The 15,797-nt window shown below is 30.7% G+C and overlaps 1 protein-coding gene across 1 annotated transcript in view; it reads right to left on the reverse strand.

Annotated features, from left to right (window-relative positions):
- Positions 1–15,797, reverse strand: part of nAChRalpha4 (nicotinic acetylcholine receptor alpha4) — a 226,556-nt gene that overhangs the window by 134,452 nt on the left and 76,307 nt on the right. Inside the window, exons 3-4 of the mRNA XM_003692945.4 lie at positions 14,238–14,282; positions 4,340–4,449 (exon numbers count right to left, since the gene is read on the reverse strand). Of these exons, the coding sequence (XP_003692993.1) occupies positions 4,340–4,449; positions 14,238–14,282 (155 nt within the window). The remainder of the gene's footprint in view (positions 1–4,339; positions 4,450–14,237; positions 14,283–15,797) is intronic.

The raw sequence follows: 15,797 nt of genomic DNA on the forward strand, positions 1-15,797 counted from the left end.
TTTTTGTGATATTGAAGAAAATTTAAAAGTAAGATAATTTATTTGCTTTATTTGAAGTTAAATAATCGACTTGATTCGAGGAGAAGAATTAAATATTTATTTAATTTGTCATCGAGATTGTGCGGAAGTTTGTTTGAATTGTAAACTTTGTGCAATTCAGGGAACCAAAATTCGTATTTCAAATTGATATTTCTCGTGTAACTTTCTCAACTTTGTTAAAATTAAATTTTCAACGGTAAAATATAATATTCTTTGAATTATCTTAAAAATCTGCTCTTGGAAAATCCGTGTAAAATATTCTTATATGCCTAATATTCTTATCACTTTTAACCAAAAATCATGTAGATTGTCATTTCTGATACTTATCAATTTAAAAATTAAATTACATCCAAAGGGAAGAAGACATGACGAATGAAGCAATTTCAATTATTAATAAAATTACTTTCCATATACGATTCTTTATTCCTTTCTCGATATATGATCGTTGCAGAATTTTAAAATCAATTGTTCTATGAGTACAGAAATTTCTAAACTTATCTACTTGTGTCTTACTTAATATCAATTGTAACAATTAATGATAGAAATTCATTATAAAATTATCAGTAAAACTTAATATCTAATTTTCAATTTTGATTACAATCTAGCATACTCTAAAGATGACATATATATTTAATATCTAAAAAAAAAAAAGAAAAAAATCTAAGAAATGTCAACGAAGAAACAAATACTAATTTGAAAAAAAAAAAAAATTCAATATACAATATATATTTTCAATTCGAATATACGAGTCTGCTTCTTCGACAATTCTTTATTTAACAGATCGAAATAAGGGCCCATTTCGTATTCATTTACTTTTTACACAATCCAACCTCATCTAAAATAGTTATCGACATGATATATTTTAACTTTACACATACCCACCTTATATTCAAATTTATAACATCGCAACGAATTAAAATTAGAAACTAGACTGCGGATTTTTATGCAAATATATATTTTTCATAAATGAATATATCATATAGATGTATTTTCTTTCTCAAATTAATTCTATTTGTACAAGAATTGAATATTGTGAACAAGAATTCAATATTCTGAATGAAATTGCAGATAACAATATTGAAAATTGCAAGAATTTTGATATTTTTGACTCGAAGATTCCTTTTTTTCAAATATTTTCCAATAAACAAAAAGTAGCAAATTATTTAAAAAGGCACGAGAATTTTAAATAATACGCAAAACAACAGACGCATCTCTGATTTCAATGATCTTGAAAACACATTACTTACAATTTCTCATAACATGAATTATAGAAATATTCTAATGTATCCACAAAAAACAATTTTATCTCATTAATATATATATATATTTATAACACATAAATATTCATTCTTAAATGTTAAGAAATAAAATAACAAATATATCTCGAATATCTCGAAAATTAAAAGTCCAGCCTTTATAATAACACATCTCATTCTCATTCGAGATGGCTCTGTTATTCCGCCCAATTCGAATAACACGATATATTTTCCCGGTCAAATACACTTTATTTTAAATTGCACAAAAAGCCACAATCTAATTACAACAATTAGCAAGCTGCGCAATTGGAAAGAATATATAGAAACGAAGGGATATAGAACGACTTTTTCCTCGTTACCATTCCATACGTAACATAATTTCCACGCGAGAGATCAACAATGAACGTATCGCGTTACCCAATGGTTACCCACAGACGGTCAGCTGAAAAACAATTTCGAATCTCGAAACGTAGTTGGTGCACGATCGTTAAGAGATTCTCGGAAGTGACCGCGGCGTCGAACGAGCGGAAACGGTTTCTCTCGTGACCTCGACCCGTTTGTCAAGAACCATTTACACGAACATTCGCCGCAGCGCCCATGTTTCATGCGATATGAATAATAATCTATCCGGTAACTACATCGAGAGCTCGCCGTGAGTGTCGAACACCGAGCCAAAAACCGAGGAAAAAAGGACTCGAGCAAGCTCGTTGGCTCTGGCTCGTTTATCAGCGAACAGGAAAGTTACGCAAATATGTGCAGTATTCGAGCGAAAGATTTTCGAATTATTATTTATTCGAATTGGTGCCTTCTCGATTTCCTTTATTATTGTTCCTTTTCTTTCTTCTTCTTCTTCTTCTTCTTGAGCGTGTGCGTGTTGTTTTGGTGTTCGTTGAGAGATATTCATTGGAGTAGACGGATTCAGGGCAGAAGTGTGAACGAATTGTTCGAATCTACGATATCCGTATTATCGAGGCGAATGGTCGGTATCAGTGGTAGCTGCATAAAAGGGGCGTTCTCGAGCTGTATAAATATCCTCGTAATGGGAAAATAATGATCTGCAAAGCGTATTTCAATATTCCAGCGATAATTCGCTGCATCCGTATTGATGCGACGTTGAAAATGGTTAATTTTGAGTAGTAATCTTATCTATGGAGTGTTTTTTATTTTTTGTTGTATAATTAAATATTGACAGATTCGATATTAAAAAATATATAAATTTTCTATCAAAACTTTAACTTAATAACATATTTTTCTTATTTTCATTTAAAACTTGGGAAAATATCCTATATACATCAATTTTTTCTAAACTTTTTTTTTCTGAAACGAAACAAAGACAAAATACATTGATTTTTGAATCTAGAAATTTGTTGGTCTAAGAGTCAAGAAAGGTTAAAAATTTGATATTCTTAACAAACTGGGTGGCATAAGTTAAGTTGGATTAGGTCAGGCGAGGTTATGACGCCATATTGACGTAGAGAAGTGAACGAGAGGAAACTGATCGTTTTCATTGTGATGATGAATTTGGAGATCGAGTATGTGAATATTTATGGCATCACTTCTGTCGTTAGAATGATCGATCTGACGACATTATTAAGCGATTCGAGGTTTTTTCAAAAACTTTTACTATATTTTCTGATTTCTAAACTCAAAATCGTTAAATTTCGTTTCCATTCATCGTGTGGAAAAATACTTGCGATATCATTATTATCGTCCAAACGATATAGATCTAATGATATCAATACAAATGAACCAGGCTTTTCTTAAACTTCTATAGCAATAGCTTCTATTCGTCAATAATCGATGGATAAAAACGAAATAATATTTATTTTTATTCGAATATCAATATAAAATATTCAAAGAAAAGAATCGTGTCTCGAAATGAAATTTAATCAAGTACAATTTGAGTTAATTATTAAATATTCTAGTTTTATAACCAGCAAAATAAATAATTGGCAATGCTCGATATAGAAAAATAAAATAAAAGAAAATTAAATTTCAACGATTACTTTATTATTTTAAAAATTTTTAATCTAAACCACTTTTATTTAACGAAATATGCAAATAATTGATTTTTTACACAATAATCCACGATATTTTGGATAGAGACACGATATAAAATAACGTAATATATATATATATATGTCGAATGTGAACAAACTTGAGTATATAATACGGATATCAACGAGACTCGATTGGATTCGGTCACAAAATTCGTTCTTTTATTTCATACAGTAAATATTTACTGTAGAAGTGTTTCGTCCTCTCCAAGCAAACGAACACCAAATTTAGCAAACTTCGGACAGGGTAAACAAACAATAATAATGTTGTAAATAGACGAGGGACGTCGATAAATTTGAGATTCACCATTTGAGCGTATATAAACCTTCGAATTTGGAAAATCTTTCTCAAGGCGAACGATATAACACATTTTTCCGTAACTTTCGAAACAACGTCGCGATACGAGATGCACTCTGACATCAAATAGACTGTTCTACTTTGAAATGCAATATGCACGACGATGGTACCTCTCTTGTTAAGTCGAGTGGACACTCGTTTCTCTTTCCGTTTGTTTGTTTGTTATCATCTAACATGCGCGCAAACACATATTAAGGAAAAAGATATTTACACAGACAGGCAAATTTTCATTCTCCCCCTTTTTTTTTTTTTTTTTTTTTTTTTTAGAATAATTGAGAAAAATTGAGATTAAAAATTTCGCACAGTAGGCCGCAGGAGGGCGAATATCAAGAGTTTCTAATTTTACAGATTTATTAACTATAAGTTGGGTAGGTTTTCAATTTTACAAATATCAGACATTTTTTCGAAAGACGCGCGGAAAATTCTTCTTCGATCTTAGCTTGTTAAAACCAAGGAATTAACATCATCAAACGACAACACGACGACTTGTCAAAGAAATGAATGTCCAAACTGATTCCAATCTCTTGGCAGCATGCTGTGCCACTACTATATGTATAGAATGTAATGTAATGTGGAACTATAGAAGATGTAATTAGAATATTGAACAAAGAAACGGCGGGCAGACTCACTTGTTGTAGAGGACTATATCGGGCCGCCATATGTGGTCGGACGGCACGTGTAACATGTGAACTCCTCCGTATTCCTTCGGCTCCCATCGCAGCTTGTAATCGTACCATGACTTGAAACAGCCAACACAAAAAATATAACCATATTATTGTCTCTCTTTTTTTCTATATTGCATTTAATTTTCAACAAAAATTTTTTCAAATTTTACATTTATCCTTACTTCGTTGCGCGGGAAGGAAAAGGAATGGATTGGAATTAAAAAGATTTGAAATCTGTTTAAATTATATTTATTTCATTACGTTTAATTATATCTCTATAATTTATTTTTTTATTCTTTAACAAGTTTGGACGAGATATTCAATTCATCATCCAAATATCTTCTTACTTAAACATTTTACATTTTGCTCGTTACAATATCAATAATATGCTTCATTATGACAATATCGTTACCTTTGGATGTGCAAAACCAACTTTATTTCAATCGATTCTCATAAATAACGCACTATAATAATCGTAAACAAGTAAAAATGTTGATTATAAAATTATCGATTTTATGAAGAAAGAAAAGGGAAGACGATAATTTTAATGATAAATATTATTCGTTTTTTGTAAAATTAATTCACGAATATTAATAGGGGAATACGTGTAACGGTGATTACCCGAGCAAGACTTCATCTTCCACGAAAATAATTTAATTTTTGGATGGAAAACGACCAAGTCGTATCGCTTACTCTTATGCACGCGAAGGGAGAAAGTTGGTGGAAATTCGATTGCCCCGCGGCCATTAATTAGTGGCCAATTATCCCGCAGGGGTTCACGGGTACGAAACTTCGCCCAGAATTTCTTCACAGAGGATCCAATCAGAGATTCTCTTTGCCGCAAGTAACTGTGCCGCCCGTGGAAAGCATTTGTACCTGTAGCGATTGCATTCAAATTTTCTCTTTTCTCTCGAAATTCCTGCCTTACGAAATTTCCTTTTTCGCACGTTTGGAATTTGAATCTGGATGTTGCAACCTCTTATTAGATCTTCTACTTAGTATCAAGGCTGATACTAGAAGCTTGCTGTAATAGATAATTTTTCATTTTTATACGAATTTGACAATAATAATAGAACCTCTTTATAATATTATGTATTATAATATTAATAAAATAATTATCTGTCGATTTTGTGAAAAAATGTTTCAGACGAATTGTATTTGAAGATAGTTGCAGATGAATGCAATTTAATTTTTTAATTTATAGGAGTTGCAATGAGATGACTTTGAAATTGCATAAAAATTGAATTGTCTTTCAAATAATTCAAATAAAAAATTTCAACTAAATAGTTGTTATTGATTCACGATTAAATTACAAAACAATATTCTTCCATTATACTTGTTTTATTTAATTCGACTGTACAAGTTGAATTAATTATCTTAAGGGAATTTTTTCTCATCAAAATAGTAAGAAGCGTGTCGAATTAATAACAAAATTTCCTTTTAGCAAACTGGAGGACAAATTTCTACTTTAAAATTTTTATCGATCCCTGAAATACTTTATCAGAAAAGTAGGTTAATGAAATTAGTCGGGAAGATGGCAGTGGACAGGGCAAAATATCTATCCGGATGGATAAATGCAAATCATTTTTTACGTCGAATAAAAATGTAATATTTTAATATTAATATGAATGACTCGAACAAAAAAAATTCTCAATAATTTCTTGCCGACAATAAATTAATTTTAATTAAGAGAAATTAACTGTTACGAACATATACATACATTTTACTAAAAAATACTCGTTTTATTAAAACTTCATGAAGTTTTATTATTTTCGCTATCTCTGAAAAATTTTAAGAAATATTAATATTACGAGAGTTCCAGTATCGAGCAAAAAAATCTTATGCATAGTTATAATAAGTGAAAAAAAAAAAAAAAAATCCATGTATTAAACATTTCCATTTTCGTATATAAGTGAAAGGGGAAAAGGTGAAGATAAAAAAATATCAGAGAAACAATTATGTACGTCGATTTAGGAAATAAAATAATATCATATTACGTGAACACAGATCACTTGATTAATTACTCGAACGTTTCGCAAGAAGTTTTATCGATTTATTTCACTTGAAGAGAGAAACACAGAAAGGCGGCGTTCTGCGGCGCAAACACATAAATCCAAGTTTCATTTTCGTGGCCCGATGGCCGGAAAAGTGGAAGAGCCATTAGTAAAAGTTGGTGGATCATAAACAACCGCGAAGTCACGTATCGAGATTTATTTCTTTCGCCAGTGACCCACATACGATATGAATTTGTTATTTCTTCTCCGCAGAAGGGAGATAAGTGGAATAAACTCGAGTCAAGGTCGGGCAAGTAGAAGGGAACAGTCATGGCCGGGCCAGTAGAATGAGTCAATCGCGAGCGTATAAGTAGAGGAAATTGTGTTTCATTTTCAAGGAATTTTGATTTTGAGAAAAATTCTGTAAAAAAAGGTATGGGTGATCGTCAAACAAAACTTGTTGTCACAATTCTCTGCGCATAATATTATGCATGCGTGATGGAATGATATAATGGGTGTGTAAAGAGGGAATGCGTTAAAGAATGCGTGGAAGAAAAAGGGGAAGAAAGAAAAGAGATCGCATGGACTGAATATCGATATGTAAATATGATTTGTCTTTTCTTTAACAAGTTTTTGGAAAATAAATACAATCCAAACGATTGTAAAAAAATGATTCTAATAATATTTTATATATATTATTTTTATTAAATAATATTCTGTTATATTGTCATTCATAAACGAGGAATCCTAAGATTAAATTAAATGTTAGACGTAACTTGACTCGAGAAATTTATTGAATTTGGAAAATAATTTAATATAGTGTATTTTACGTGATTACACGCATGAACTCGAATTACCTTTAACTGCAATCTTTCACATTGTTTACTTCATCATTAAACTTGATACATGAAACATTAGTCAGGGTATACATTTACATGCGCAATCTATTATGACTTTACCATTATATTTTGTCAAGAATTATAAATTAAACCTACAGTTTAATTAAATTCCTTAAATTAATTGATCTCGTGTAATTTGCATATAAAATGAATTCATACAATTACTTTTTATAATTATGATATTGTAGGTATATAATAAGAAAAAGATTAAAAAAAAAAAATTTGAATTATTGTCAGAAACATCTTAAAATACGTAAAAAATTTGCTGGATCGAGACTTCTTGCTCGATCTTCACTTCACTGAATTATAAAAAAGCTTGGTTCATACATTAGCTTTTTTTTTACGATCGATTTATAAAAATACAAGAATTTGCCAATGTTTTCTCCCAAAGATACTCCACGAAAGCTATAAAAGTAGTCGAGGTATGAAGAAACGGATGAATAACATGTTGACAAATTTTACACTCCCCGCATCCAAATTTATTCCTATGCATATAAATACTCATATATCATAGCCACGAAAAAAAAAAAAAAAGAAGAAGAAGAAGAAGAAAGAAATAAAAATTTTGAATTAAAATCAAGGATAAGTAAATTGGACATTAAACTGGATATTAAAATTGAAAGAACATGTTATCGATATGTGAAAAGAAAAAAGAATATATTTTGAAACTTTGATATACTGATCCTGAAAATGGTGAAATGAATAAAATTCTGTCGATATCGTACGTGTCGATTGCTATTGTAAGTGACACTCGACCGCAATCTTGAAACATCATATCTCGTGGAAAAAGCGATGAAGATGATACCGGTTTCGTTAAAACGTTCGACAATATCGATAATAACATCCTATTCTATATTTTTAAATAAATTATTTTCCTCTGCAAATTTAACTTGTATCTTTTTACCGATAATAATTCAATAATATCATATATATATATACTGTAAGATTACTATTTTACAAAACCAATAATTTTACAATTATTATCATCTCTAATATCATTCTCTTTTGTAAAATTTATTATTCGTAACATTTTATTACAAAATTTAGCTGCTCATTATTCACACGATATTATTTTAAATAATACGAGAAATCATTACAATTACGTTTCGTTATCGAAAATTAAAAATTCACAAACGAAATATCATTGTTCGCGAGATTCCACTATTTCGCTTCCAGACTTTCTTTAAACTCTAAACGTTGACAAAGTGCGATTCTCTTCTCTCTGACAAGTGGAAAAGGAAAGAAAGGAAAAGGGAGAAATCGAATATCGAAAAACGAACGAACGATTCAGAGCTAAGACTGAAGGTTGAAGAAGCAAGAACTGAGATCCAGGGCGATGACCAAGTTCAAAGGGTCGAAGAGAGAAAGAGAGAGGTGAGCAGGCGAGAGAAAGAGGGATGGTAACCGATACCGATGGTGAAAAAGGAAACAGAGATATCAAGTGGAAAAGGGAGTTGAGATATGTCCACGGATAGAAGGGGCACCGCTATTGTTATCAATTTATTTCCGATGTATTGACTGCCCGCTAAAAGGGATGCCGTCATCGATACGTGATTGTGAATCCTCCCCCCAGAACCTTCTACGAGCTATCGATTCCACCACCTGTCGACCGCAGACACGACTACTTACACGACCACTTGCCTCGAGAATCGTGTCAAAGATTTTCGATCGGTTCACAACTCGGCGAAACTGAATGTAATTAAGCCACGGTGAAATATTAATTTCCACGTGGCTCTGCGAGCGATGTCTAACGAAGAAATTCTCCCTCTCGCGAGAAATATTTGAATAATGAAGTTTTCAAGTCGTCTTTTCTTTCTTTTTTTATTTAGTTTTTTCAAAATGCTGTTCACACGAAGAAAACACGTGTAAAAATATCATCTAGTTTTTATTCAGTCTTGAAATTTACATTAAGATAATAGCCTTCAAGAATTTAGGTTCTTTGGCCTGTCTGATTTTCACTCGAAATCTCGAATTTCCATCTTTTTAATTATTTAAAATCTGAAATTTACGAACACCGATTAAGAAATATCTAAATCGAAAAATTGTTTTCTCCATCGTTCACAAAGATATTAGTAGAAATACTAATATCTTTCATAGATGATCCATAAATTAGTATTAGCATAAACTTTGATTGATATAATATATATATATAACTTACAATTAATTAAACGCAATCGAGTTGTGCAATTTTGAAAGCAATTAAGCGTTCCAAATTGGCAAAGTTTAATTCATACTCTGTATAATTTGAAACGTGTTCCATACGAGAGGTGGAGTCGAAGAATTGTGCAAATTAAATAGGGAAAAGCGCGTAATTGTCAATTTTCTACGAAACAAGATAACAGGCGGGATCCTATTGTCGTTTTATCGACTTTCAGCGCGGCCAATGAGAAATGAATTTGTCACCATTTCCGTTTCATGGTTAGGAATAGACTCGATTTTACACTGGATTGCAACGAAATTGAAAAAGTTAAGGGAAAAGCCCATTCAAATTGGCCGCCTGAATTACCATTTATATGAATAAAAGAGAAAATTTCAATGGGGATAATTCAAACGATACATACATCTCGTTTCGAATATCTTCCTTCTTTTCTTCCTCCTGTTCTACGCCTATCTTTCGAATTAATCGTTCAAATCCAAACGATGATCGTACTCGAGAATGCTTCAACCATTTTCAGGAACTTTGGTTATGGTTTGGTTCGAAGAACATTACTACGTCAGATCTTTAACTTTATCGACTAATTTAATCCACATTATAGATCGTAGTTCGGAAGTTTGCTTCCAATCGTTGTACTTGGCTGCTTGTTAAAATTATATATATATATATAGCATCTGCGCTGTTAAGATGGGTGAAATACTTTTGACAAAAAAAAATTATTAAGGAAAGTTGAAATCAACGAATATATTTTTCTTTCTTATTAATTCTACTTAGAGATAAACTTTTCAGTTTGATAAATATAACAATTTACAGAGATTAATCTAAAATGTTTCTTGATTTTATTCTTTCCTTGAGAATTGTGAGAAGATAGCCAAGTTTTAATCCATTTGTAAATGGAAAACATACAAATCTGGTGGATTTAGAACAGACTCTGGATGAATGAAAAGCTCAAGGGGGCTTTAAGAAATAGCATTTTATTAAAAAATCCTTTGAATTAAATCTGAATTAAATAGAAAGATTTCTTGGAAGATTCTCTAAAGAATCTTTAATTTCTTAATTCTAAAAACAAGAATTTATAAATCGATCCAACATAGGTTAGGTTCATTTATGAAATTTTAAACAATTTATCTTAAAATCACTCCAGTTTGTTTTATTATTTTACATTTATTCCAACTTTTAGAATGAATCGGCTCTCGTAGAAACGTATTTAATCCTTTGTAACGCAAATATTAAAACCAACCAAGTTGTAACACAAATATTACTCTCTCACCATACAATGCAACAACCACTACTATATTTCACACCATCCTTCGTTCGTAAATTTGGCATAAGAAGGCATAAGAAGAAGAAGAAGAATAAGGAAAAGAAGAAATAGGAAATTAGGAAACAGAGGAGTTTCGAGGATGGACGAGGTCCGTGTCATTACCTTGTGTGTTACACGTGGAACGCGTGTCGAGTGCTAGCCGAAGGCAAACCGGTTGTACCTGGTAGGTTGGTCGCAAACGGAGGGTTGGTCGGAAGGTAAAGAGGGTGGTTTCGACGTTGAAGGATGGCGTGTCGCTGGGAGACACGTGCAGAATACCTCACAGCGCACGTACACGCATAAGTACACACGTAGAAACGGATGTGACTCTTGTCGGTGTAACGATCTGTAACATTACCCTCCCTCTCGCTCGCCCTCCCGTCTATTCTCGATTTCAGATCCTGTCTTTATCGAACGTCACGGCCGACTAAACAAGTGTTCAGCATGTGGCGCGGCACGGTTATGAATCGCGTCGGCCAATCACGATGCTTCCTCGCCGGGGAAAAATTGCAGGTGGTGGGGAGAGACGTCACGGAATGCCGCGAGACAAGTTTGCCGTGTAAACGAGGACGATTAAATTTGTTTACGGGGGAGGAAAAATGGGAATTGAAAGTGAATGGAGGATGAAGGTATTAAGGATGGAAGGCTGTGTAATTAATAATATGATAATATTTATCTGAGAACGAACATTTTTTTCCTTTTTGGATATTTTAATTTGATTAACTTTAATTTTGTAGAATTTAATTTAATTTACTTTTTCTCTCTCTCTCTCGATATTTCTCTAATATGATCCCACTTACAGTTGCTTTATTCGCTATGGATGAAGGAACGAAGTATAAGAAATAAAATTTATTTTTCCAATATGTACTTATTTTAATAATAATATCTCCTCTGATAAAAACGAGGATATAGAAACTCAAGCTTGATCAATTTATACACGCGAATAAATATGAATATTTCTTTTACTTACCATTACTTACTTGCACACTTTTTATCCTATAATTATACAAAAAAAAAAAAAAAGAAAGAAAGAAAGAAGAGCAATAGAAAGCAAATTTTACAGGGGAAGAGATGAAAAATGAAACGCAGGAGGAGAAATAATAATGGGAGAGAACGTGGAAGGCAGCAATACGAAAGAAAGAAAACGAAGTGTGCATCGGTAATGAGTGGAGGAAGAGGTTGGTTTGCAGAAGCTATGAAACAGTTTATCAACGTTGGAATAGAAAACAGAAAACAGAAAGGTCGTGCGTTTTTTAAAAGAGATATGAGGTCGATATTCTTTGTGCTTTCAGAGTAACGAGCTTTCGTATGAAAATATTCTATGAAAATATTGCTTCCAATCGTGTGTACTCTTCCCTGATTAAATTTTTCAAAATAAATCGAAAACAACTTTCCTCGCCATATTTGCTCTCCCCTCCTCGCAACTTTAATGCGTTTTAATAAAAACACAGGGATAGGTAATGCTGACAGAAACTTTCAGCTTTGGAAAGTAGTTTTTCAACTATATATAACTTGCTTCGTGAAACTTATTATACTTGGGTTATACTAAGGTTAAAAGTAATAATTAACACGTTCTGCGTTGTTTAAAGATAAACAGAAAAACTTGTTAGGAAGAGAATGCATTTTTTGAATTTTTTGTAATTATTCACTCTTTAATTTCTATACTTAAATTCTTGTTATTGAACCGATACAACTAATTTTCTTCTGCTTTATATTTTCCTTTCTAGAATTTTTATATAACACTATTATTTTAATTATATAATTTTATTACTTAATTTATTACTGTATAACTTATTGTATAAGTTATAGCAAGATTCGAATTTCAGAATATCTTTTTAGTATTTTCTTAACGTTATTAATTCAGCGTGTAATAAGATCGCAATATTTGCAGTTAAAATTGAAATTAAATAATATGAAATTCGAAAAGAATTAAGGAAACAATTACAAATTTTTATATTTGAAATAAATTCTTTTCTTGCATTAGTTGTTCTAGGTTCACAAATTTTTTAAAAATAAATGAATAATGCTACAAGCTTTGTATACAAGCTAGAATTGTTCACGATTATTAACAATAATTATTCCATCCATTATTCCAATAAAAGGCTTGCTTTTATTTCTGAACAAACGCCTTATTTTGTGAAAATATTGAAGGAAAAAATTGATAAAAACATTTTAAAATTTGCAAATCTACCTAAAAAATTAAAAAAAAGTTACAACAAGTTTGCAAAAGAAACGAATAATAATTTCTCGAGTAATAATTATTCGCGTTAAGACTCTTAAAGAGTCTTAAGATCTTGGCCAAGAAATTAAATTTGCTGTTAAGAACGTTTGAATGTTTCACGGGCGTAAATTCTATGTTTATACGAATTTAGCAGGATTTATCTTTGAAGACATTTTTCAAGTTGGCCACGGAACGAGGATAAGATGTTAATTGGTCTCGCTTAATTATCCTTCAATTACATTTGCCACTGCGCAACTTACTGTCTCGCCTCTCGTTCTTCCTTGCCTTGATTCTTTCCGGCAAAAAGCCGTGTAACGATGTGCAGTTACACGAGTACGTATTACTTGGCAAGCAATTTGCAGTTACCTCTACGAATGACTCGAAACAGCTAAACGTCTGTTATTTCCCACGTACGAATTATACCCATCCTTTTCGTTCGTTCGTTCCTTCTCTCTCGAATTTCTCTCAAATTCTTTGATCGACAGGCAGTTATTTGTTAAATTGTTAGTAGATTTATTTTTCATATTAGTTTTATTTGCGTCATTGTAATAAATAAATGGAATAGAAAGAGATCTTTTTTCGTGTTTTGAAACACAAATTTAACAGATCGATTATCCTGTATGAGATAATTCAATTAAGATTTCTTTGCAAAAGAAAAAAAAAAAAAGAAGAGAGAAAATGAAAGTTGTAAATAATATTGGATACTGATCAGAGTTTATAAAGTGAAGTTGTTTAAATAAACAATTTATAAACGAGAAAGATTAAAAGAAATAATATTTTTTTCTATATTGTAAATTTTAAAGTAATTAAATGCATGAATGAATTAATGATCAAAAAAATTACCCAATTTTATCTAAAAAATTTTAACAAACATTCGAATTTTAATTTTTCTTTTCGATTTATTTTTTTATAAGGAATATTGCACTTTGGAATATTGTTTATCGTATTTATGAATAATCAGTCAACAAATTAAGTGCTATATTCCATTATATTCCAGTTTTAAAATATTAATTTATTTAAAAAAAGATGAAAAACTATTGTTGCATATATATAATTTATATTTAATATATATGTATCGTATAGAAAATTAATAATTATATATTTCTTCTCATAAAATTGTGAAAATGAATCTTGAATACGTCATATTAATTAAATTTAAGTCACTTCGTTCTGAAAAATTTCAAATTTCATGGTTATAATAATTTGTTCCTCGTCAGATTAAGGTATTAATCTAATTTATTTACTTTATATAATAGATATTTCTTAACGAAGTAAATTAATATCGCTCACCTGTTCCACCCACAGATTCGTCGTCATGATTTGATTCTTCAAATTCTGTAACACGTAAAAAATAATTCATTATATTCATTATCTGAGCTTTTATCAATTACTAACTAAATAAGAATTAGATTTGCTCTTGTTATTTTATTTTGCTTATTAATTATTATTATATATTGATTCAAAATTTTTTCTTTAAAAGATAAATTAATTACATAAAAAAACATGTTTCTTTAGCTAAGAAATTTTATTATATCCATTTCATTATTGCCTATATTTACTATTATCTTATAGAATTACAATCTATCTTAAATATTCTAAATATTCTAATAATTCAATTAGTAAAAATTGAAAAATAGTTGTAAATTATATGATTATGTCATCAATGCATATATTTAATGCAAATAAATCTCAACAATTTTGACAAATGTATCTTTATTTTCTTTTTAAAACTAATTCAATAGTACTAACTGTTTACTAAAATCGATTTATTCTAGAATGCATATTCTGTACAAGACTTAACTGTTACTACGGCTTATGGCATATACGCATTAACATTATCATATATGTACAGGATCAAGCTTAGTTTCCTACGAACAGCGCACAATTGGCTTTTCGAAAATGGATAATGGTGATTTGCTTAAAATTGTACTATATAACACAAAAAATATTTTTATCCTTGCTGTAAATTAGAATTCATAAAATCAATCTATCATCTATCTGATCAATTTTAATAAAAATATCTTTATTTTCTTTCCAAAACTAAATCACTTTAACTCTAACTAATTAGTTACTATTAAAATCAATTTAATTCATGACACGTGTTCTTCACATCAGTTAGATATATTACATTATTATTGCACAAAATCAATCTTATTTTTCCGCCTTTTTCATAAATGACACGCCTGTGACTTATTATTACCATGTTAACCTTACATTAGAATGTATAACCATTTATTTATCATCTATAACACTTGGGCCATTAGGCCGCACTCGTTTGTTCAGTTATATCTTCTGTATGTAGATAATGTTAACGAGAATCGAGGTGGTGCTCGAGGCCACCTAGTGGCGATAATCGGTATTGTGATAATATCGGTATGCAAACTTACCACAACTTCAATGTGGCACGATACTTTGATCATGATCTTAGCTACCTAACGTAATAACGCATACCAATGACAAGTACCGATCAACTAGCGATGTCAGCAGAGCATGATGTCACATTAAAATAAACAAATTAAAAACAATTCTAATGGAAAGAAGTTTTATTTAACAATACATATATTACTGATGTATTGGCTATGTTTTATCAAAACTACATTCTTTCAAAATAATCTTTAAACTTTACTTAGTCATTCGAATAATAAATAATAGTCAAATAATCTTGAATGATTTTCGTTTTTACACGAACTTATGTAATGATTGCAACAATTGCATTCGTATTACCGCATATACAATTCGGCCAATTGCGCTTGAAATTGATGGTATTGGAAATTGCGTATGAAGATGGTATTTTCGAATCCAATCAACACATGATCATCCCCTTTCTTTTTAGATCGTGTATCATCAATC

The sequence above is a fragment of the Apis florea genome, unplaced genomic scaffold (assembly GCF_048593485.1).
Source record: "Apis florea isolate Af1SG1 unplaced genomic scaffold, ASM4859348v1 contig_3170_pilon, whole genome shotgun sequence".
NCBI lineage: Eukaryota > Metazoa > Arthropoda > Insecta > Hymenoptera > Apidae > Apis > Apis florea.